The sequence below is a fragment of the Triturus cristatus genome, chromosome 5_2 (genome assembly GCF_964204655.1).
Source record: "Triturus cristatus chromosome 5_2, aTriCri1.1, whole genome shotgun sequence".
In the NCBI taxonomy this organism is placed as follows: Eukaryota; Metazoa; Chordata; class Amphibia; order Caudata; family Salamandridae; genus Triturus; species Triturus cristatus.
The window spans coordinates 890864907-890888201 of NC_140588.1; the positions used below are offsets into that span (position 1 = coordinate 890864907).

General features: G+C 44.9%; 1 protein-coding gene across 1 annotated transcript in view; it reads right to left on the reverse strand.

The window, feature by feature from the left end:
• The window catches only part of NRK (Nik related kinase), a 1057838-nt gene that overhangs the window by 166220 nt on the left and 868323 nt on the right, over positions 1-23295 (reverse strand). Inside the window, exons 27-28 of the mRNA XM_085608036.1 lie at positions 18888-18988; positions 15276-15425 (exon numbers count right to left, since the gene is read on the reverse strand). Coding sequence (XP_085464162.1) covers positions 15276-15425; positions 18888-18988 — 251 coding nt within the window. The remainder of the gene's footprint in view (positions 1-15275; positions 15426-18887; positions 18989-23295) is intronic.

Genomic DNA, 23295 nt, shown 5'->3' on the forward strand with positions numbered 1-23295 from the left:
CTAACAAATCAGCTAATTTCATGAAAAGGCCAATTTTTAAAAGTCTGGAAATGAATTAAAATGGACACTGTAAATCAAATGTCTAATTTGTTAGGGCAGGAAATACAAATATATCAGAAGTCTCAATTTTGGAAATACTTACCGTAGATGAATATTCCGCGCACAAGATCTGGACATGCCAATAACTACAGATTCATTAAAAAACGGTATGAATAAAACTACAACGCATCTATCATTGTATAAAGATAAAGCCTCATTTGTAAAAGGAACGCATGCATGGTCATTAATGAATGGGAATACAAAAATAAAAGTTCAATCATATTTAGAAACTCCTTGGTCCCTAAAGCAAAAAATAATTTGTCTAAAAGCCCGTTTTGGCCTTCTCCCGGGTTTATGTCACGTAATGCCTTGCCTTCGAACAATGGAATTGGTACCTTGTCGCTTATGTAAAACAGGAGAGGAGAACATTATTCATTTACTCTGTATATGCCCAAAATTTAAAGATTAAAGAAGAACTTTACTTAAGTGACATTTTAATTCCCGTGGAATATGAACCTGTAGACAAGCATTCATATGATGCCTCCAATCAGATGATATAGCTCTGAATTCAGCTTTTGTAAAGTTTTTATTAATAATAAGAAAGAAATTAGACCCACAAGATTAAACTATAGGATAACATAAGATGTATATATTAACTATATTTGTATCATGAGGTCTGCATTATTAAGTGTTGAGATGTCTGTTAGACTTGGCATCTTTTGGTGTGTTTCCCCTGTGTTTCTGCTTTCTGACCTCCCGGTTTTGACTCTGTTTTAGCTGGCATAGTGGTTCTGTGCACTTTTCTCACTGCTGATCAGTGGTAAAGTGATCCTCTCCCCTACACTGACCCCAGAGCAGCAGAGCGACTGTCACCGGTTGTTGGGACAGTTTGCCCCACTGTTCTCCCTGACCCCAGGTGTTATTCACTGGTGTACGCATGACGTGGACACCGGTGACAGACCTCCTGTGAAGCACAACATTTACAGGTTGACTGACCGGGTCAAGGCCAGCATTAAAGAGGAGGTCTCTAAGATGTTGGCGTTAGGGGTGATCGAGCCTTCCAACAGTCCATGGGCCATCCCAGTGGTCTTGGTCCCAAAGGCTGGTGCACCCGGTGCCTCTCCAGAACTGCAGTTTTGTGTGGACTACCGTGAGCTCAATGCCGTCACCAGGACTGACGCACACCCCCTCCCCAAAGCTTATGAGCTCATTAATGGGTTGGGAGCTGCCCAGTTCCTCAGCATTTTTGATTTAACGTCTGGGTACTGGTAGATTGCCTTAACCGAGGGGGCCAAGGAGAAGTCAGCATTCTCAACCCCAGAAGGACATTACCAGTTCTGGGTGATGACCTTTGGGCTGAAGAATGCCCCTGCCACCTTCCAGAGGTTGGTCAACCAGGTGTTGGCTGGGATGGAGGATTTCAGTGCCGCCTACCTGGATGACATCGCAGTGTTCAGTTCCAGCTGGGAAGAACACTTGCAGCACCTCAATGAAGTGTTGAAGGCGCTGCAGAGGGCAGGCCTCACAATCAAGGCCAATATGTGCCAGATCGGGCAGGGTTCGGCGGTGTACTTGGGGCAGCAGGTAGGAAGCGGCCAGGTGGCGCCCCTACAACCAAAGATTGACACCATTCTGGCTTGGGAGCCCCCCAAGACCCAGATAGATGTGAGGGCCATCTTAAGACTCACCGGGTACTTTGATTAAGGGGTATGGCACCACTGTTGCCCCCTTAACAGAGCTGACTTCCAGGAAGTTGCCCAAGAAGGTGATCTGGACTGAGCTGCCAGAAGGCTTTTGATGCCCTGAAGGCCACCATGTGCACGGCACCCGTGCTCAAGGCACCCGACTTTTCCAAGGAATTCGTCATGCAGACTGACGCTTCAGAGCATGGAGTGGGAGCGGTGCTCTCGCAACTGAACGATAAGGGCCTAGACCAGCCTGTAGTCTTCCTTAGCCGGAGACTATTCTCCAGGGAACAGAGGTAGAGTGCCATAAAAAGGGAAGCTTTCGCTGTGGTCTGGGCATTGAAGAAGCTGATACCATACCTGTTTGGGACTCAGACAGACCACTGGCCCCTCAGATGGTTGATGCGGGGTGAGAATCCAAAACTGCTGAGGTGGTCCATCTCCCTACAGGGAATGGACTTTATGGTGGAACACCGTCCTGGCACAGAACGCGCCAATGCAGATGGTCTGTCCAGGTTCTTCCTCCTTAGTGAAGAGGACTCCCAGGAGGGTGGGTAGTTCTCCCTACTTTCAGCTGGAGGGGACATGTGTTAGACTTGGCATCTTTTGGGGTGTTTCCCCTGAGTTTCTGCTTTTTTGACCTCACAGGTTTGACCCTGTTTTTGCTGGTGTAGTGGTTCTGCGCACTTTTCTCACTGCTGATAAGTGGTAAAGTGCAAGTGCTCCTGTGATAAATTGTTTTATGGATTGGTGTTTGCATGATTGGATACTTGATTTACTTGTAAGTGCCTAGTAAAGTGCACTGAGTGTGCCAGGGCCTGTAAATCAAATGCTACGTGCCGCCCACGTGAGCAGCCCTGAAAAGGTAACTCAGACCTGCCATTGCAGAGTCTCCACGCAGTTTGTAACTGCCATGTCGACTTGGCCAGTGCACACACCTGCCAGTCCCTAACTTTCCCTTTCCTTACATGTCAGCCACCCTTAAGGTAGGCCCAAGATACCCCTGTGGGCTGGGTGCAGTGTATGTGAAAGGTAGGACATGCCCTGGTGCGTGTGGCATGTCCTGATAGTGAATTTTGGCCAATTTCGTTTTTTACTATTCCATGGCTACCGGTTCATCATAGGACAGAATGGGGAGTTTGTTTATAACATCTTATAAACATAACTGGCCTCGGGAAGTAGGTAGGAAAAGTATGTCTGAACTCAGAATCTAAAGATGCATTTTTTAGCGAAGGTGATTTTTACATTCTGTGTTTGAAAATACCACTTTTAGAAAGTAGGTATTTTCTTGCTCAGTCATTCCGTGTGCCTCTGCTGCAATGTGGATTGCCTGTCTGGGTTTTGGGTGACAGAAGGCTGGGGAGCAGGAGTGGCTCCAGATAGTCTAGGTGGGTCAGGAAAGGGCTGAACAGACTTGGGCTGCAATTGGGGAAGGGGGAGGAGATTTCCTTGCACCTCAAAGGGCCTGGTCTGCCTCTGACAATGCCTTCTCCACCTCCTGCCAGGAAGTCACACCAGAGAGGGCAGAACTGGTTCTGGCTGGGCACAAACACTTTCTGCCTAAGAGATCAAAGGATTTTGGGATATAAATATTGGGGCCCAGACCCCTGAACTTTAGAACTCTTTTGGATCAAAAAGACTGCCAAGAAGAAGAGCTGGAGAAGCTGTGAGGAGGAACTACCACTTTGCTGTGTGCTTTGCTGTGTTGGCCTGCAGTGGCTGCTTCTGTCTTGGGCAGTGAAAGGACTGGACTGGACTTTATGCAATCTACTTTTGTGAGTTTCTCCAAGTGCTTGGGGTAGAGCTTGCCCCCTGTTCAAGAAGTCTCAGGAACAGCATAGACTTAAAGCTCTTCTGCCCTCAGCACTGGGGACTGCGTGTTGTGTGCTGCAACAGAAGAAGCAACCCGACGATGTCAATGACGCCGCTGCCGACTCCGTGTCCTGAAGGCACCGCAGAGGGCACCACCGCAATGCTGCACCGTGACCTTGGTCTCACCGACAACGCCTCCTGACGCCACCAACGAGCCACTGCTCGCACCACGACCTGTGGGCACCGCACTCCACACCGCCCCGCTTTACGCCAACACCTTGGTATCCCCGACAACGCCACTCCATGCCGAAATCTACGCCTCTGCTTGCGCCGAGGTTCGAGGGCACTGCTCCTAAAGTTACACGATGCACCGCCCTCACTCCAGTTCGTCAGCCGACAACAGTGCTTCAGCAACAGCGATACAGCTTCCTGCACCACGCCCTGCCAGCACGGCGACAAGCACTGCATTAGCTTTGCACTGCGACCTTGGTCTCACAGACGATGCCATCTGATGTCGCCACCGAGCCGCTGCTCGCACCACGACCTGAGGGCACTGCACGCCGCACCGCTGCACTTCGCACCACAGCACCCAACGCCTCCCGACGCCAGTGCTCCTGACTCCAACAGAGAGGAGATCGATCTGCAACGTGTGTGACTTAGAGGGCCCCGACGAAGCTCAACGAGAGGTCGCCGTTGCCCTGCATTTCTAAAAGGTACTGTTTGCGGTTCTTTCCGACCCTGTATCTGGCCCGTGACACCGCGGTCAGCCAGAACTGTTTGGATTTGGTTGCTCACGACGCCGGGAGAGCCCCGCATGGAGCTATCGACATTAAGGATCTGTTTTTCAAGCATATTTTGATAACCGAAGATTTTTAAGTACTGTATTGTGGATTTTATCGTTTTTGGTCTTGTCGTAAGTATATAAAAATATTGGATATTTTTCTAAACTGGTGTGGTGTCCTTTTGTAGTGCTTACGCTGTATTACTGTTGGTTATGTGCAAATGCTTTTCACACTGCCTCTAAGATAAGCCTGACTGCTTGTGCCAAGCTACAAAGGGGGTGTGCAGGGGTTATTTTAGGAGTGTAACTCCCTTATCCTAACTAGGAAGAAGAGTCCTTATTTGGACCAAGGTGCAAACCTTAGCCAACTAGAGACCTCCATTTCTAACAATGTCTTACTGTATGAATGATGTTGCTGAACTTATTAATAAATATTTTTTATTACCCTTAAGCCAGATTTTATTATATCATATTTATTATATTATGAATTATTGTTTTTATGTATTGCAAGATTTTAAATATCAAGCAATAAAAAATAAAATGAAAATGAGTCGGATAGTGCAGGGGCTGGAACAGCATAACACATGGCCAATTATGGTGCAGTTTTTTTTTAAAGCAGACCATCATTGGTGATGATTTTTAATTATCCTATGCCGGGGCTCCCTTATTTCCGGTAGTGAGCATGACCATATTACAAACTTAAGAAGTCTGTGCTGACAGCTGTGCTTTGTGCCATTCATCCCTGACATGGGATATGTGAGTGCTGTCTCCATTCTTCAATTTTATTTAGAGAAATATTGTGCTCTTTCAATTTTGGGGCAAAATAGAGTGGTGAGGATTTTATTTTAAAATCCAAAAACGGTTCACAGGATACTTTGAGAATTATCTGCATGCATAATGGATGTTTCTAATGAATATGGTCACTTTGAAACCCCAGTGATGTTACCTTTCACCGCGGCCTCAAGACAAATACTAATACTGCTAATTCTGTGTAACTGCTGCAGGGTCCCCTGGGTGTACCATTTGCTGTGATCAATAACTGCAGGTGCAGTGTAAGTGGCTGGCCTGAGCAGTGTCCAAGCTGGTAGTGCGGAATTTTTCCCCCTTTCCACCAGTGCTTGATTTGTAAATAAATAAGTACCAGGGTTCTCGCCAGGAGACCACTGCAGCTTGCACCACACATTGCCCCTGCCATGCTGCCAGTGATCGTAACAACACAACTGTTAACCATCACACTCCTACAAGTGTGACAAATCGGACAATTCCTGGCCCCCAAGGCAATTAGAATGGCTTGGGCGACAAGTGATAGTCATTTTTGATGTATATTGGATTAATAATTGACTGTTGTTGTGGTCATCTGAGACAGCACCACCTTGTGGCAGACTGTCTGAAGCACGGGTGTTGACAATAAAGTGCCGGTGCGGAGCCACGGAAACCACCGGCTCAAATTAAGCACTGCTTTCCAGTGATTGTGGGAGGTGGCAGCGCTGCAGACAAGTAATGCGCCTGTGGCCCTTGTACTTCTTTTTAGGTCGAGCATTCGAGCCCTCTTGTATATACTCTAGTATATACTTATATGTGTATGTACTTTGTGGGCTCTGGAGATCAGCCCTAGGACTTGTCTGCTTCCGCTTAGGGACTTTTTTTTCTATTCAACTGCCTCTATTTAACTGTCTTGATAGAAACCGACCAGTAGAGGTCAGTAAAATACCAGAATTGCTTTGTGTTGAGGGACTTTCCTTTTATTAATTTTTCTGGAAACTGCCTCTATTTAACTTACTTGATAGAAAATAACCAGCAAAGGACAGTAAAATACCATATTCACTTTAGCATTCTCTAGATTCCAGTCCATAGAAATATTCTTACACGAGCACCTGTAAACAATAATATTTTTTTCAAATCTTGTATTTCAGTGATATGACCACCAAAGGCCCTGATTTTATATTAAAAACAGAGCTTTGGACTATACCATTTCCCACTGAAAGGTAATATTTCTCTCCATGTGTTCCCATACCTGGCATGTCACGCAGTTTGGTGCTTACTTTCCCTCCATGTTTAAAGAACAATAGATGTTTCAGCACCCAGGCTAATGTGCTGCATAGCTAAATACATGTAAGGTCCCAAAGGCAAGATCGATTGCATTGCAAATGCTTGTTTAAAATAGATATAACTGAGATGGGTCCCTGGGCTGCGATTCAATTACAAGCTTGGTAAAAGAAAACAGCGTGGGAAATGGGCAGCTTGAGGAATGCCTTTGGAATCCACATGTTTCCATTGTACAACATCGATAACGTTTAAAGCGGTCATAGATTCAATATTTTTTTCTTTAATGACAGGCAATGGTAGGCATTAGAAAAGAGAAGAGTACTATACAACAGAGAAGTTATATATACAGAATTTCCCAAACAATGACTATCCACTGCTACATGCAAAGCAGAGGAAAAGGGAAGAAAAAAGATCGCCAGAGAGTAAGTGTAAAATGGAGTGGGAGCTAAAATGCTGCAGATAGCTCCTAGTGACTTCTCAAACATGAATTAGGTACCACAAACTTAAAAAACCTCTGTACTTTGCCTTTAACTTTATATGATGCTTAAACTAGCGTTACTTGGTTGATAAGGTCACCTAGCTATATTATTTAATTTTACATGTTGTATTTATATAGCACTGTCACTGCTAAGAATCCATTTCAAAGTGCTTCAAAATTGAAATAGGAACATCCACAGGGCCTGCGAGTGAGACCATTGCATGTTCAAAGATCAGATTTTATAGCTGAGGGTTTTGCTTCAAGGTCAGCTATTGGAACACAAACACATTTCCAAGACTTTCCTTAGTCAATTCAAGGCCAAGAGGACGAGGGAGAGAGTCCTAGAGCGAGGAATCTGAGCCACATTGTGCCCATCTTTAAAACTTATTTTTCATGTGTGATTGAACGGAGAGTCTCATTTGGGTGGTTGGTTAGACTTTTTGTTTGGTGTGATCAGGCTGTAAAGATAAAAAGGATGCTTATGCAAGGCCTCAAATATGAGTTCATCAATTTTACCAATCGATTGGAAGCCTGCCTAGTAACATCATTGCAAATGAGATATTGTTATTGAGGCTATCAGGTCAAGATTAATATGGGTGTCATATTTTGCATTCTTCTCCACCGCTGGAATAAAAGCAATCCTGTAAGCCAGAGGTACTAAGGAAAGAATGACACAAAGGTCGTATAAGGTGGATTGAGATGTATTATTCCCCTGTGAAATCAGTCCCACCTTGTATCCGATTTGAATCACGGTAGAAGCGTTGCACACAAGAAGCAGGATTTCCCTTTCGAAGGAATTAGGGTGTAGCCAGTTATGATTTGCACAGTTATGGATGGTGATTCAACAGTCCATGGCTTGCCAAAATTCATGGGATTCTTCAACGTAAATCTAGAGATCGATGGCCTAATAAAATGTACCATGCTGAAATTGTTAAAGATGTTTGTCAGAGGTACTATATTGCCTTTTAACTCAGCCAGGGATAGCACCTGCCCTTGTGAGTCTCAACAGGAGATGCTAGTCACTGAGGATAAGTAGTGATTCATTTCTATTTAGTGGAACCTATAATAGAGGAAGGAGGTGAACCATTAAAGCACTGGTCCTCTCACACTACAAGCTGTTAAGACCTAGGGCTGGATCCCAAAATTTGTTGGCTGGCACTGTTATGTGTCTTTGGTGGTAAGTTAGGCAGTCCTTAGTGGAAACATCCTATAGCACTGTCTCAGGAAAGTAGGTCACTGGAGGTAGTAATGTATGATCAGAATATTTCTGCTTTTTGTTTAATTGCATTCTGTGATGGTAATGGCGATGTGCCTCTATTGCATTGTGTTGTTGTATTTTACTGTGGTTGTATTGTGGTTATTGTTACATGGGGGGGGTCTACCCTCCCGCTGCGCGCCGCGGCAGTGCCTGGAGGCGCGCGGTAAATAATGCACACCCACATGCTTATAATGCGTAGCGCGGACTGCCGTCGCAGCTCCGCTTTCTTTATTTTATTCCTTACGCGTTCACGCCAGCCGGCGTGAATGCAGGGGTGGGGCTACTGAACGCGCACCAGCGGGGATAAGCTGGTGCGTCAACTGTTACATCCCATTTCAACTCAGTCTTCGACAGAGGTATGAAAAGTCTTATTGTTCACTTACTTAACAGGCACAGTCTTTTAGGCGGGTACTCGGCGGCGGGTTTGCTCTCAGCGCATACCTGGTGGGCCCTCTGCTAATCAGGGATGAGGGGGCCTGTGTCCCAGGGGCAGGTGCCTCTTCTCGGTTGGCCTCGATGACTCTTGGGCTCTCCGGCACGGGAGGTTCGTCAGACTGTCGATCATCAGCTCTTGGGGGACTGTCCGGACGCTCTTCCGTCTACTCCGTGTTGTTCTCGATGGTGGGGAGGGGGACAGTTGGGTCTATTTGCTTGAACCAAGAGATGTTGCAGGTCACCCTTTCTCCAGCTTTCTCGACCGTCACCATTGTTCCATGCCGGCCGACCACTGTCCAGTGTCCTTGTTCGTAGCGTGTGAGGAATTTGCCTCCTGGTCTTCTGTCCCTCAGGATGACCTTGTCCCCTGGCTGGAGTGGGTGGACGGCCGCTCTCCGGGCTCGACTGGCTTGGTTGTTGCGGTTTTCTCTCCTTCTGAATGCTCCTCCTTCGTCATATGGAGGGGGCAACAGGAATACCATCCCGGCGTGGGCCGGAGAACATGAGCGCCCATGGAGCCTGGCACGTTGGAACAGTGTGGCATGCTCCGGTATCCCCGTAGGAACCTCCGGAGTTCTTGCTCGGGGTCATTCTGTTCTGCCACTGCGATGCAAATCGATTTGTGTATCGTCCGCATGAACCGTTCAATCTCCCCGTTTGCTTGTGGCCATTGAGGGGTGAGGCGCTAGTGTTGGATGCCGTGGTGGTGCATGAATTCCAAAATTTGTGTCCTTGGAATGGGGGTCCGTTGACGCTGCGGAGTTCCGTTGGACATCCGAACATTCCAAATATCTTCATCAAAGCGGGGACGACATGCAGAAAAGCTGTTGAGGTCACTACCTCTACTATTGGGTATTTGGAGTAACTGTCAATGAGGGCTAACGTGACTCGCCCATCAGGGAAACTCCTGAAATCCACACTCACCTTCTCCCAGGGGCTCTGTCCATGCTCTTCTGTGTGGACGGGTGCTGGTCTCTCGGGTCCGCTTGTGATTTGGCATGACGAGCACTTGCGGACTAGTTCTTCGATCCAGGCATCCATTTTTGGAAACCAGACCTTCTCTCTCATGCGGGCTTTCATCCGTTCTGTCCCCTGGTGACCTCCATGGGCCAGTTGTGTGGCCCATAGTTGCAGGGACGCTGGGATGACGATCCGAGTCCCTCAGAGGAGGAGTCCCCCTTGGGTGAGGATCAGTTCGTTCCTTACTCGCCACATGTGCACCAGGCTTTCCTTTTCTGGGCTAGACCACGTGTTCGCTGATTGAAGGAATCGTCTCCATAGCCCTCCTTGGACGGTGTCCTGGACGGAGGTCATCACCGGGTCATCATTGGCCGCAGTGGTTATTTTCACCAGTGTCAGCGCCCGAGTGCATGTCAGGGCTGCTAGCATGTCCAGGTGTGCTTCTGTGTCATCGCTGTTCTGTTCTTCCTTCTCTTCTTTGGTCATGTCTGGGTGCCTTGATAGGAAGTCAGCCGGGTTCTTGGCACCAGGCCGGTAGACCACCTCCATGTCGTATTGCTGGAGCCCGATAGCCCACCTCTCGATGCGTGGGGGAGGGTGGGGCACCGACCCTTTGAAAAGCGGCACCAGGGGTTGATGGTCTGTGACAACGGTAAAGTGGTGTCCGCAGATGTATAAGTGTAAGTGTCTGCATCCCCATCAGATCGCCAGGGCTTCCCGTTCAATCTGCGAGTATCGCTTCTCCATTGTTCTGAGTGCTTTTCTGGCGTAGGCTAGGGCAGCCCATTTCCCTGGTTCTTGTTCTTGTGTGAGGACTGCCCCTAGGCCCACAGGGCTGGCATCTACAAGTATCTCAGTCCTCTTGGCGGGGTCAAAGTACACCAGTGTGGTGTGGTCGAGGAGCGCTTTTTTGACTGCTTGGAATGCTGTCTCTTCAGCCTGACCCCATCTCCACATGGCGTCAGCTCGGGTGAGGCTCCTGAGGGGCTCCATAAGGGTGGCCAGGTCAGGGATGAAGCGGCCGCAGTACGTGGCCATTCCCAAGAAGCTACAGACCTTGGCTACTGTGAGCGGTGCGGCAGCGGTCGTGATTGCTTGAGATTTCCGTGGGTCAACTTGTATGCCCTCTTGCTTGAAGGTGTATGCAAATAAATCAATTGTCTGTTGGAAGAGCAGGCACTTCTCCTTGTGCAAGGTGACTCCGTGTTCTGACAGTCGCTTCAGTGTTGCTTTCACGTGTTGGTAGTGCTCTTCGACCGTCTTTGAGTGGATAAGGATGTCGTCACTCACGTTCAAAACACCAGAGAGTGCAACCAGGATTTCTTTCACTGAGTTTTGGAAGATCTCTGCGGCGGATGAAATGCCAAAATTCAGGCTTTTATACATCCTGAGGCCTAGGTGGGTGCTGAATGTGGTTATATACCGGCTGTCTTTGGCAAGTGTCAGTTGGTGGTATCCAGCATTTAGATCTAGTTTTGAGAACCACCTGGAGCCATTTAGATCAGCCACGATGTCATCCATGGTTGGTGTTAGGTGATGTTTGCACCGAATTGCCTTGTTCGGGAGGCGCATATCAATGCACAGCCTGATCTTTCCTGGTTGACGGGGCTTTTCGGCTATTACCATGGGCGACACCCATGATGACTCCCTGGTCTTTGAGCTTTTGTAGCTCCTCCTCTACCAATGGCTGAAGGTGAAATGGGATCCTCCTGTGTCTCAGCGCTGTCGGTGGGACGGAGGTGTCTATATGTAGCTTGATTGGAGCCCCCTTTATCTTACCTAACCCCTTGAATAGGTCTTTGACCTGGCTCAGCAGTTCTGCTGTCTAGTCTAGTTGTACTTTCCTGGCGATCATTATCAGTCCCAGGTCTTCGGCTGCGTGGCTGCTGAGTAGCGTGTCCACCTCATGGTCGATCACGTGGATATCGATAGTGATTTCGACACTTCCTGACTGTACTGGCACAGTCATCTTGCCTTTAAGTGGTAGCGGCGTGTCACTGCCGTATGCAAATATTTTGGTTTTTGAAGGTCTGAGTGCTGGTTTGGGCCTCAGCTTGTTGTACTGCTGAATTCCCATTACTGTTACCGAGGTGCCGGTGTCGATCACTGCATTGACATCCGACCCAGCAACTTGGACTGTGCAGCGAGGTTGGGTTCGCCTTCTGTTTTCTTGGGCTTTGGTGAATGAGACTAGATATGTTTCTCCTTCGTCCTCTGACGTGGACACATCCTCTTGGTAGGCGGGTTGTTCTCTCTTCTTGTTCCCAGTTTGAGATGTCAGCGAGACCTGCGACAGCTGGCGGACCATTCGTCTCATCGGTTTCGGTCGGGTCCCTTCTGTACGCTGCGTCTTCCTCCTGCACACGGATGCAAAATGATTTGCAATTCCGCAGTTGGTGCATGCCTTCCCTTGTGCTGGGCAAGGTGTGTTCCTCATACCCACATCAACCACAGTGAATCTTCGGGGTCTGTGGCTGACGCTCTCGCTGTCTGTAGGACCTGTCTTTTGTCCTGACTACATCCACCTTTTCTGTCTTTATCGTGGCGCTCTTCTCTGGCCCTCTCATCAAAGCTACGTCCATCTCTTCTGCCCGTGCCACCGACAAGTCATGGGACCGTGCTAGCACCAGGATGTTGTTCATTAGTATGTTTGGTTGCCTTAAGACGAGGCCGCGTAGGGTCTTACTGTGTATCCCTAGGATCAGCTGGGCTCTGATTTCTTCGGCTGCTCGATCGCCCACGAGATGCGTTGCAGCCAGCTCCCTTAGTTGTGCGTAAAAAGCGTCGACGGATTCGCCTTCCCTTTGCTTTGCTTGCCTCAGCTTAAAGTGTTCGAAATCCGGGTTCATTTGGGGGTCAAAGTGAGCGTTCAGAGCAGTGACCTGCTGCTAATTTTCCTTGTCCGGTTATTTTTTCCAATATGCTTGGGCATCCCGCCCTCATCTCCAGTGTTACATGGGGGGGGGGGGTCTACCCTCCTGCTACGTGCCGCGGAGTGCCTGGAGGTGCGCGGTAAATAATGCACACCCACACGCTTATAATGCGTAGCGTGGACTGCCGTCGCAGCTCCGCTTTCTTAATTTTATTCCTTACGCGTTCACGCCAGCCGGTGTGAACGCAGGGGCGGGGCTACTGAACGCGCACCAGCGGGGAAAAGGTGGTGCGCCAACTGTTTTATCTATTGCATTGCATTCTGTTTTGATTGTTGTGTTGTACTGTGCCCTGTTATATTGTTGCTGTGTTGTTATTTTGATGTGGGTTATGTCATTGTGTTGTGTTTATGCCATTGTGTTGTGATCTGCGATTTCTTAAGAAGTGCCACCAAATGTGACTACATTTGCAGTTACTTAAAAGGTGCCACTAAAGACAACTCGCATATGAAGGACAGGACGGTGGTCATGAAATGCACCCAATAATCAGTGTGCACAGCAGGATAATCTCAGGGAGTTATAATAAGTCAGGTAAGGACAGGTTGAATGTAGGCTTTCAATCAAAAACAGACACTCTGTAGAGAAACCCAAAATTTGAGGGCCAATAAATGGAATCCGAACTGTTGTGTAAGCTCTTGCAAATTAGACAAGAAATCGGTCAGAAGCAAGGAGGTAACCGATCAAAAGAAATGGTCCACCAATGAAATGCTTTGGCATGTAGGTCCAGGGTGAGTCTGGGCCAAATCGAGCCGTTCTGTGTAGGAAAATTCTCGGTGGAGCATATTCCAATGCCAGAAGGCATGCATTAAGTGTATCCTCATTGTCCATGTTTTGTAACCATTTTCTAAACAAATTTTGTTGTGCCATTTTCGCTGTTCCTTGCACTTTGTCATGTGTTCACTTGCACTGTTCACTCCCTGCATGAGCACTTATCTGCACATGAAAGGTTGGATTGCACTTACATATAATGTAATAGTGCTGATATTACATTTACAATTTATATCTGTAGTTCCTAATATAAACCGCTTCATTTTCTAAAATAACTTTGATTGTTTCTGTCCTGTTGCAATTGGTTTTTGCATCCTATCTAATCATTTAGAAATATTACCTGTTGTGACATTGTTGCATGATACACCAAAGTTTCATTAGGCATACACAAACTGTCATTGGCAAGTACAAATAGGAACTCCTGATGCCCAAACCTGCTGGTGTAACTCAAAACCATGCAAAACCGGCAGATTTTTCACAGTCACAGCTTTAGAGTTATGAGTTAGGAGATGGAATAGGTTGGGGGCAGGACAAAGAAGACATCCTTCTGTAACTCTGTGGTACTCATCCAACCTTCTTCATGTCTTTTATACCAAAGTTGCCCACCATGCTCTAAAATGAGTGTGCAAATTAGGTTCAATAATTCCCTAAAACCCAATATTTTCAAATGGTCAAGCGGAAGCCACTCCCCTTGAAGTAAAAATATTCTTCATAGAGGCAAAAACGAAAATAAAGGTAATGGTGCATTTGCATATCATTATCATCTGTACACTAGTTCATTTTTCACCAGCGTGAAGTTAGTTGCCACACTCTTCGATTGACACATAGAAATGTGTGAAATTTCATACCTTTCAATAAAAAGCCTTTGCGATTTTATGAATCGTGGAGAAGTGTGGCTCAATGATTAGAGTGGCAGACCCTGATGCAGAGGTCTAGCCCGGGACCAGGGTTCAATTCCCCGCCTCGGCGGGTCTTGGGCTCAAAAATTCCACGGACCTGATAATTCTCGCCACGGTGCCTATTCCAATCATGGAATCCCACTCTGCAACTCTGGGCAATAGCTTGCTTAATCTCCACAACGGCCCCCACAACGCTAAGGATGCCTGGCCTCCACCTTGGGGGTGCCCAGGAGTGGACGCCTCACAGGGAAAGCCAGGATGGGTTCCACAGCGGTATTCGTACAAGCGCCTTGAGACCCTTGCGGGTGAGTAGTGTGCTATACAAGTATCAATTTACATTTATCAATTTACACATTTACATTTAATAAAATAGTAACATTGCAAAAATTATTTCTGTATGCTATGACTACTAAAGTTATCTTCTTCTGAAAGATCCCCAAGAGTTACATCTAACATGGATAACTTGCTAGTCGCTAAAATCTTGCCAACTTCTTTAGGTGAGATTTATCAATCCTGCTGGTACCATCCATCTCCTAACCAGTTCCAGCATACATTTAAGGGTAAAAAAGAATCACGGTTAGGCGTAGGGTATTTGTAGAATGCAGTGTACACCAGATGTTTCTTGAGCTAAACTGCAACAATATTATCTGTGTACTGCTTGCATATTACTGGCTGAGCAAACATATGTATGTTTTAAAATACTTTCTAAAAAGGGACAGAGATGATTGACTTAGGTGGGCAAGCGGAAAAGCATTCTAGGGTTCAGCGGCTGCAATGGAAAAAACTCTGGACCCAAATATTGTTGTGTGAGTTCTTGGAAACTGGAACTGGAATTTTTGGTCTTATGGCAAATGCATGTGTGGCTATTCCAGATTAGTTTCTTTTTTTACCATAAACTTTCTAGTGTATAGACAATTACTCTTGTGGAAAATTGCCATTGCCTGAAAAAAAATACTGTTGTGAACAGGTAACCTGTGAATTTCCTAGGACATATGCATTAAATATGCTCACAACTAGAGCCAAAATAGTGCAATACAATATTTCAGTTAGGTAGCATTGAAAGACTGAAACTAAAATTATTAAAGAGATAAACACATCTACACTTTAGAGAAAGGCTTGTTAAGAAATCCCCAAACTTTTTAAAGGAAACATGACAATAGTCAATGCATAAAACAAATTCTTACATGAGTTGGGAGATAGAGGTCATAGACAGTTCCAGAATCAACGTCAATAGCATGGAATCCCACCGCGGAGCCATAGATGATCTTCAGCCGTTGCCCGTTTTCAACAGTCAGGTCAACGGACAGTGGTTTATGATGAAGGGATGTAAACGACTGCGAAGAGGAAGTTAAGAAAAGTCTAGTTACTACATCTATTTTAAAAGTGAATGTGAAGTTGCAATTTTAGGAGCTCTAGTATCAGATGGTCTGCCATTTCTTTAAGAGTATGCAACTATTGTGGAGGCAATATAGGATTTAAAAGCAACTTGTTATGATTCAGCAATGCTAAAAATCGGAGTTGTCCAGTGTTGATGCACAAGAGCTGGAGCCGTGGCTGATTTTTAGAATAACTACTGAGATGTTTTGATCTAGATTCATTATAGGTAAATTTACCTCACCTGGGTATTGTGAGAATATGGCATGGCACCAGTACTTGTCTACCTACAGTCTGCCAGAGGAGGCTATGTGGGCTGCTAAAAGGAGTGGCAGTAACTAGGGAATGGGAGTTTAAGAGCCAGTGTTATACAATGCAGGTATGCTTATTACTCTGTGTGTGGCCAGAATGTCCTGGTAAAACATCTCTTGGAAGACCCAGGAGATGGAAACACCCTACCCCCACACGTTTACATCACTCCACCCTGCCCCCTGCAGCCGATTATGCTAATAAAAGGCAGTTCCTGCTGGGGCCATCTATGCCTGGGCAAAGCAGCACCCATTATTCAGCAACAGTGTCAGCCACAGAAGAAGAGAAGGCAAAGCCCTGATGACCCACATGCTTGTTCATGCATTCGCCATACGCTTTGCACCTGTAAATACACAAGACAGATGACGAGTCCGGGGCTGGAGAGGCCTCCTTGCACTACTCTCACAGCTCCCACTGTCACCACACAACAGTGGAAGCATAAGCTGCAAGGACCAGGAGGTACGTGCCTGCTCTCATTTCCCATAACTAAAGACTATGCCCCTCTCTCTCCCCTGTATGGCAGCTCATTGGCCGGAGATCAGAACACTGTTGTGTTGTCATTTTCACTGGAGCTCCAAACATTTCAGTGTTCCAGATCCTGCTGCCAACCAGTCAGTACACTAGATGGACTCAGCATAAGAAAGAAATGTAAGATGAAGATGGAAATGCAAAGCTCACAGTGAAATGTCCTATGCACAGTCATCTGTTTCAACATAGACGCAATGCTTCTGAAAGCACAGAGGTCTAAAATTCAATTCCCATGGTCATAAGTAATATCCCATCTTACTAAATGATCAGTGCATTGTGGGAGCTGGATTAGTAAGTTAAACTAGCTTCTCTGAAGCCAAGTTAACAGCTGGACGAGTCATGCATTCAGAAGCAATATTATTGTATATTGTTAAACACTGGGGCCGATCCACAAAAGCATTGATGACCACAGGAAGTCTGCTCTTTTACAAGCTCTTACATGCCTTGTGAATGGACTCTGTAACTTACACATCCCAATTAGTGAAGGTTCATAGACGGCACAATCCTTTCCATTTGTACTAACTGTATATGGAAATTCTTATTTTAGTTGTTTTGCTGCCAATTCACAAAGACATGTAACAGTACTACAGGAGTACAACTTTAACATCCCCAAAATGCCTTTGTAAATCGACCCAAATCAATATTGTCTCATCATTCTATGTACTGTAATGAGCCTTTCTGGTTTTTAACCCATGGCCACTTCTTCTAGCCAGCTCCCGGTCATATTGTTCTGTTTGATACTAACTGCATTTTATGTTTTGGACTCAAGAGAGAAAGGTAACTCTACTGAAGAGGCATCACTCTGCCAGTTTAATGGATGAGTGAAGAAAGTTTAAACCGCCTGTACAGTTTATTAGTATGCCTAATGCATCTAAGACACTTCTTCTAGGACAGACAATTATGGCGTTCCAGTACTGGGTGCTATTAGTAGACATGTGCACGCAGATATGAAATATATTAATTCACAAAAAAAGACAGAAAGTCAGAAATCTCCTATTCTTGCATTACTTCTATGGGTTTGAAGAGAGTTGTAACATTTTTGAGATTAACAATGAACCCAAGACTATAGTGCATCACCATGCACTGGAAGGCCACTGAACGGAAGCCCCTGTCATGGAGCAATGGAACCGGGACATATATAAGTGGGTCACTAGTGAACACTACACACTGGTGCGGTAGGAGAAACAAGGGCTTAGGCGACACCCCATCGCAGAATGCTGGAACGAGATCCTAGCAGCCTTCACCGACCGAACCAGACTCTGTCAGATAAACCATCAGTGCATACCTGTCACAAACTCAGATGTCGATACCGCGGAGACCCAATTGCAGGAACAAGGAACCACACAACCACCGGGCACTATCCGGTAATACTCTAGATTGTTTAGTAATGGGAAGGGCAGTTTAAGTTGACTGTTTAATTAACATGGTGCACTTTATTAGCAAAACTGTTTGTGAAACTGCATTAATAGTTGCATATGTTCACTACTGAAAAGGTGATGGAAGGCGCATTTCACGCCAACAGATACCTCGATCCCAACAGCGACTCCAAATGAGACCCCAGGGGAACGAACCACCTCATTGAATGTGCTTTTTGTACGGAAACCTCGTGAACGTTCTGCTCTTTTGGCATATGTAATGTACATGAACGCTCTATAACCGATATTTCTACCTTGTAAACCATAACAAACCCAAGGCTACACATAGAAATCTACTCCTATCAAAATGTCCATGTGTATTACTTGTCCTCAGCTCTCCTGCAGATTGTAAGTGGGTACAGCTTGTAAGAGTCAAAGCTACAGAAATGGGCACTAGCACACTCCACTGATTTTTCTTTCCATCGCCACAAAGAAATATATTGTTTACTTAAGCAGAATGTCTTCCCTTTCAACCCTTGAGCAAAAATAGAAATATTTAGGGAAGGTTAGCACCTATTTTACATCCATCAACTTTTTTTGTGGAGTATGGTTTCATGTGTCAGTGGGGTAAAACTGCATTGGGTTCCACCAGCCACTCTAGTACTCTTCTCTTGGAAAAGCCCATTTTTCTGACCCAGCACTGTGAAAATCCAATAATACTGACAAGAGTTCCATGATGCTAAGCTCTATGTTTAGGCTCACCTCTCCAAACGTACTGATTCTGTGAATCGGGATCCTTGTGTTTGGGCATCTGAGTTAATTTTAGGGGCGCAACAAGTTTAAGGATCAGGCTTTCCCCGGGTAATCCCTGTCTAAGGTAGTCTGGCCTACCACGCATTTCAATTAAAAACTAAATTAATCTGAACCTCCCAGTAATTTTCTACTTTCCTTGAGTGTATTTATCAGGACTACTCTTTGATGGCTTGGGTCTTAGGCGTTGAGGTGACAGATTTCGTTGCGTAATCGAATGTGACACGTTAAATGTTCATAAGGCAAGTGATGTAAATTAGCTATCACAGGTGCCTGAAGTCCCCCAGAAGGATGATGCAGCGAAATAATATTGGTACTCCATGATCTATCCAGCAACTAAAAATGAACGCTTATGTGCAGTAACTCTCAATCTATGTGCATACAACACAGTTTATAGCAAACCCATAATTGGTGCCTTACCTTAAAAGCCATGAATTTGTGATAAGGTTTTGGAGCCCACGCGTAAACTTCAACAGAATTCTTCAAAGCAATCACCAGAAATTTTATCCGTTCATATTTAACTGTAGTGAAAAGAGGAATAATTATTAGAGAGTTTTGCGAGAAGTGCTATTTCAGTATTAATTTACAGTATTCCATTGCTCTCACTTTTATGGGCAAAGGACATGGGACATTTTCATAGGCTGTAACCAGTTATGGAGTTAATTTGTGTTTAGAAAGAGACTGCACTTTTATCGACTTCCTGACTCATTCACTCTTAACTACGCACATCATTTTATGTAACTTGAAATGCATAGGCATATTTCTACATTTTTATGATTACCCTTTAGAGTTCAGCGACGGCCACCATAATGCAAAGCATTTCATAACTTTTAAAAGTTTTCCTTCGTGCCCAACTTGATTCTGAGTTCTCTTGATGTCTGAGGAACCATCACCCTCGTGTATCAACACATTCCCCTTAAAAACAGAGAGATGAAAATCCTTGGGTACATCAGAGCCTACCTCACCCCTCATGGACATATATGTAAATTACTACCCCTTTCTCTGATGTGTTAATTAGAGCTCCCTGTTTTCCGTTTTTACTGATTTTTACAGATAAATACAGACACCAAACTACGTATTTTCCTGTTTGTATTTATTTTTAAATGCAGGAATATAGGTCTTCTTTATGCAATTCTCACTATGGTCAATAAAGACTGCTAGATCAGTAGGTGTGCAGATTGACAACTAGAGGGAGTTAAAAAAAGAAACAAATATCTCCTAATGAAGCTTAAACATTGAAATGACTAACCATAGCCTCATTTGTGCATCACACTGGAGACAGGAGTGAGGTCAGATCTACTGGTGTATACATGGGATCCTCCATTATAGGTCAATCTACTTAATGTGTCAGGTCGTGTTATATGAGAGGTTCTAGTAAATGTGTCGCTTCTAAAATGGAATAAAGAGAATGGTCATCAGTACTATCATATTCTCAAATCATAAAGAAAGAAAAGGCTTGTTCTCCCTAGTACAAGTATCCCGGGTTGGATAAGCTTCACTATCACAGTTGAACTTGTTAGCTCATCAAATTACCATTAGGGCAATTTATTGCGTTTCGCTGTCTGTTTGCCTTCATTACCTACTGTGGAAGGGCCATGTGTGCATGGGACTTTGTGAATACCAAGTGCATTGGTCGTGATGCGATATCGACCTGATGTGTCCTTAATTGATGTTGTAAAACTCATTGTTCTTGGAATGTGCAGCATTGTAAGTCTTACACTGGTATGATAGAGTCAAACTTCTCATTTCTTTGTGATGATGTATGTATGTATGTATATATGTGGTATTTGAGTACTGTTCAGGATCAAACACAAGGATACATTCAGTAATTGAGGTGGAAACTGGGTTCTGAGAGTGGAGGTGGACTATCTTTAAAGAGGTCTTAAAGTATTTGCTAAATTGGAGCAGGGTTGGGGCAGTCGTGATGGATGAAGCAATGTTCTTTGAGGACCTTGGTGCATAAAAGGAGGCCTTGTTCCTTCTTTTTACTTTTTTGCACTTTTTCATCTCCAGTTTGTCAGTGCTTTGGCAATAGGTGTGCTGAGAGCCACCTGTAGTGGTGAGCTTGTCAGTCAGCTAAGCAGGTTTGACGTTCGGGTGTAGAAGATGCAGCTGGATTTGAAGATGGTGCCGGTTGGCAAGGGGAGACAGTGGATTTCCACCGGGGTGGAACGGATGTGGTCAGCGTTCTTCAGGCCCTTGATGAAACATGCTACAGTATGCAGGATGTCATTAAGGGTGGGTGGGATTGTGGTGCAGTGTCTAAGAGGCCATGGAGTAGGAGATTGTTCCATGCAGATGTAAGAGTATGAGGGGTCAAATGGCATTTCCGAAGTTGCATTCTTAGAGTAATGTTTTCTCTTTCTTCAGCAGAGATAGCTGGTACCAGAATATCTTGGTTTCTTCAAAATGTGTTCCTTGAGGATGAGTTCAGTGTCCAGGTTCATTTTGAGAGACTTAGCATTAGGTGAAAGTTGGGGTTCAAATTCGTCTAAGTTCATATCACCGAGCTAGATCTTGGCTAGTTGTTGCTTGCTCAATAGTAGGAATTCTCTTTGGCTGGGGGTTGCGATTCAGAAAGGTGCTGGTCATCCAGGTATGGATGAAATGCAGGCAGTGTTTGAGGTATTAGGTGTCTGAAGTGGAGGAGACTTTCAAATAGAGTTGTGCGTTGTCAGCGTATTGTTTAATTTTTATGCTGTTATCAGAGAGTAGAGTTGGAAGGGGCTCAATGTAGAGTCTAAAGATGATGGAGGAGGAGATGTAAATCTCAGGGTATTCTACATGTGATAGGGATCTTTTGGACTTGGAGGGGCCCATGTGACTTAACTGGTATCGAGGAGAATCAGTGAAGGACATTACAAGTGAATCTCATTCAAGACTTCACGTGTGGGTGACAGTGAGATGATTGACTATGTCAAAGGCTGTTGAGAGGCCCATACCTTGATAGTAAGAAATGTGGTGAAGTCGATTACTATCTTTTGTTCCATCTATTGTTGTATCATAGTTGCCGGAAGCCTTGTGCATGCTTTCTTCCTGTGAGTTGACCACTGCTTATCTGTTATGTTTCTTTATTCATGGTGTTTAGTCACAGGTTTATTTTACTGTGCACTGGTATGATTGTAATTACTGTTGGAATGGCAGACTCACTCCATGAGCTTGCTCAATGTTTCCTTTTGGCTGAGAATCTCATCAATAAACATTTTGTCACTATGTACTTTCTTGGTCACTGAACCTATTTGAAGGGTGCTCTATACCCTTTCCCAAAACCCCAGCCCTACTTCACCTTCTCCATACTCCTATCAATCTGTGACATCCCTTGGCTTGTACATCACTCACCCCTCCTTCATCTTCCTCCCCTTCAGCCTTTCTCACTCTCACACTGCCAAGTACATCTACTGCCCCAGTGCGTTACATGATAACATTTTTTCTCGTATCTTTATTTTCCAATCTGTGCCCCCTCCCTTTTTGTGTTGACTGCCTAACTGTCTCCCTCTCGGTTGTACTGCAGATTCCTCCATCCACTACCCCTGGTGTTTGCCTTAAACCCAACAATAATTACTCTTCTACTTCTATATACCATTGCACCCATCCCACCAGCACCCATAACTCCTCTGCAATGTCTTTCAACATTGATTCTCCCCGGCCCTGTTTCTTATATTGTGTAGCTCCCTTTACTGAACAGCACTCCATTGCATTTGCAATTACATTTGCACTGTACAAATTCAGATACAAACATACATAAATGCATACTATGGGTGCTGCTTGGCACATCTTACTAATACACAAAACTTATTATTATTTAGTAGGGTCTGTTATTGCTATGTTCATCTGCATTCCAAGTGCAATATATGGTATGCAGTAGAAGGAACAGGTCTTGTCATCTCCCACTATGTCTAGGATAACTCTGTCCAAACACCCACAGAGGAAGTTTGACATTAGCCATCGATTTTTAACACTCGGTTTCAGGCCATTTAATCTCGTTTGGCAGCCAATCTCATAAGGGATTGTTAGTCCACTCTCGTTAATATTAAGGGACTGAAGAGTATGACCCACATGCTCAGTACTGAATATACGCCATAACAAGAAAGTTCAGAAAGACCTTTGTATGAGTTAAAAAAAAGGAAATGATACAGGAGATCTAGTTTGTTGTATTTGGCTTTTTACCTGAGAGTGTGAACTTAGAACTTTATCACTCTGTATTCCTTGGCTCCCTAAATTCAATCCTGGCAATATTTTGAAGATTTTGGAAAAATAAGTCTTGTCATTTCCCTACTAAGTAAGTAAACTACCGGTGGGGTTTTAATGTTTACTTTGAAAATGATTCATATGTTTCACTTTTTACAAAAAAATGTATATACACAAAAGCACTTGGAATTTGCCTGAACCAATAACAAAAACTAGAGGTTTGGAAAAGCTCAGATGATCCTTCCATAGTGTGTAATTTTCTGTTCGACTATTCGCACAATAAATTTACTTTTAATGGAACAGCACAATATTAAATGGTTGTCTGTTCTGTCCTCAAATCAGTGTGTAATCACTGGCAGGTGTGTACACAAAGTACGTGTCACCATTGCAGTGTTTATTAGTTGAATGGCAGCCACTAATTATTAATTTTTGGAATTTGTATAGCGAATGACCACTTTAGAGAGCTTTTCAGGAATGAGAGAAGCAAAGATGGCGTAGTCAGGAACTGAACAGGAAAGAGATCAAGGCAGTATTAGAGTCTGTATTGTGAGCAGTAGCGATGGGTGTTGGAATGCGGTTTATTAATAGGTGTAGGGAGGTACCTATCCTAGTAATAAGGCTGAAGTCACAATATAAGGTC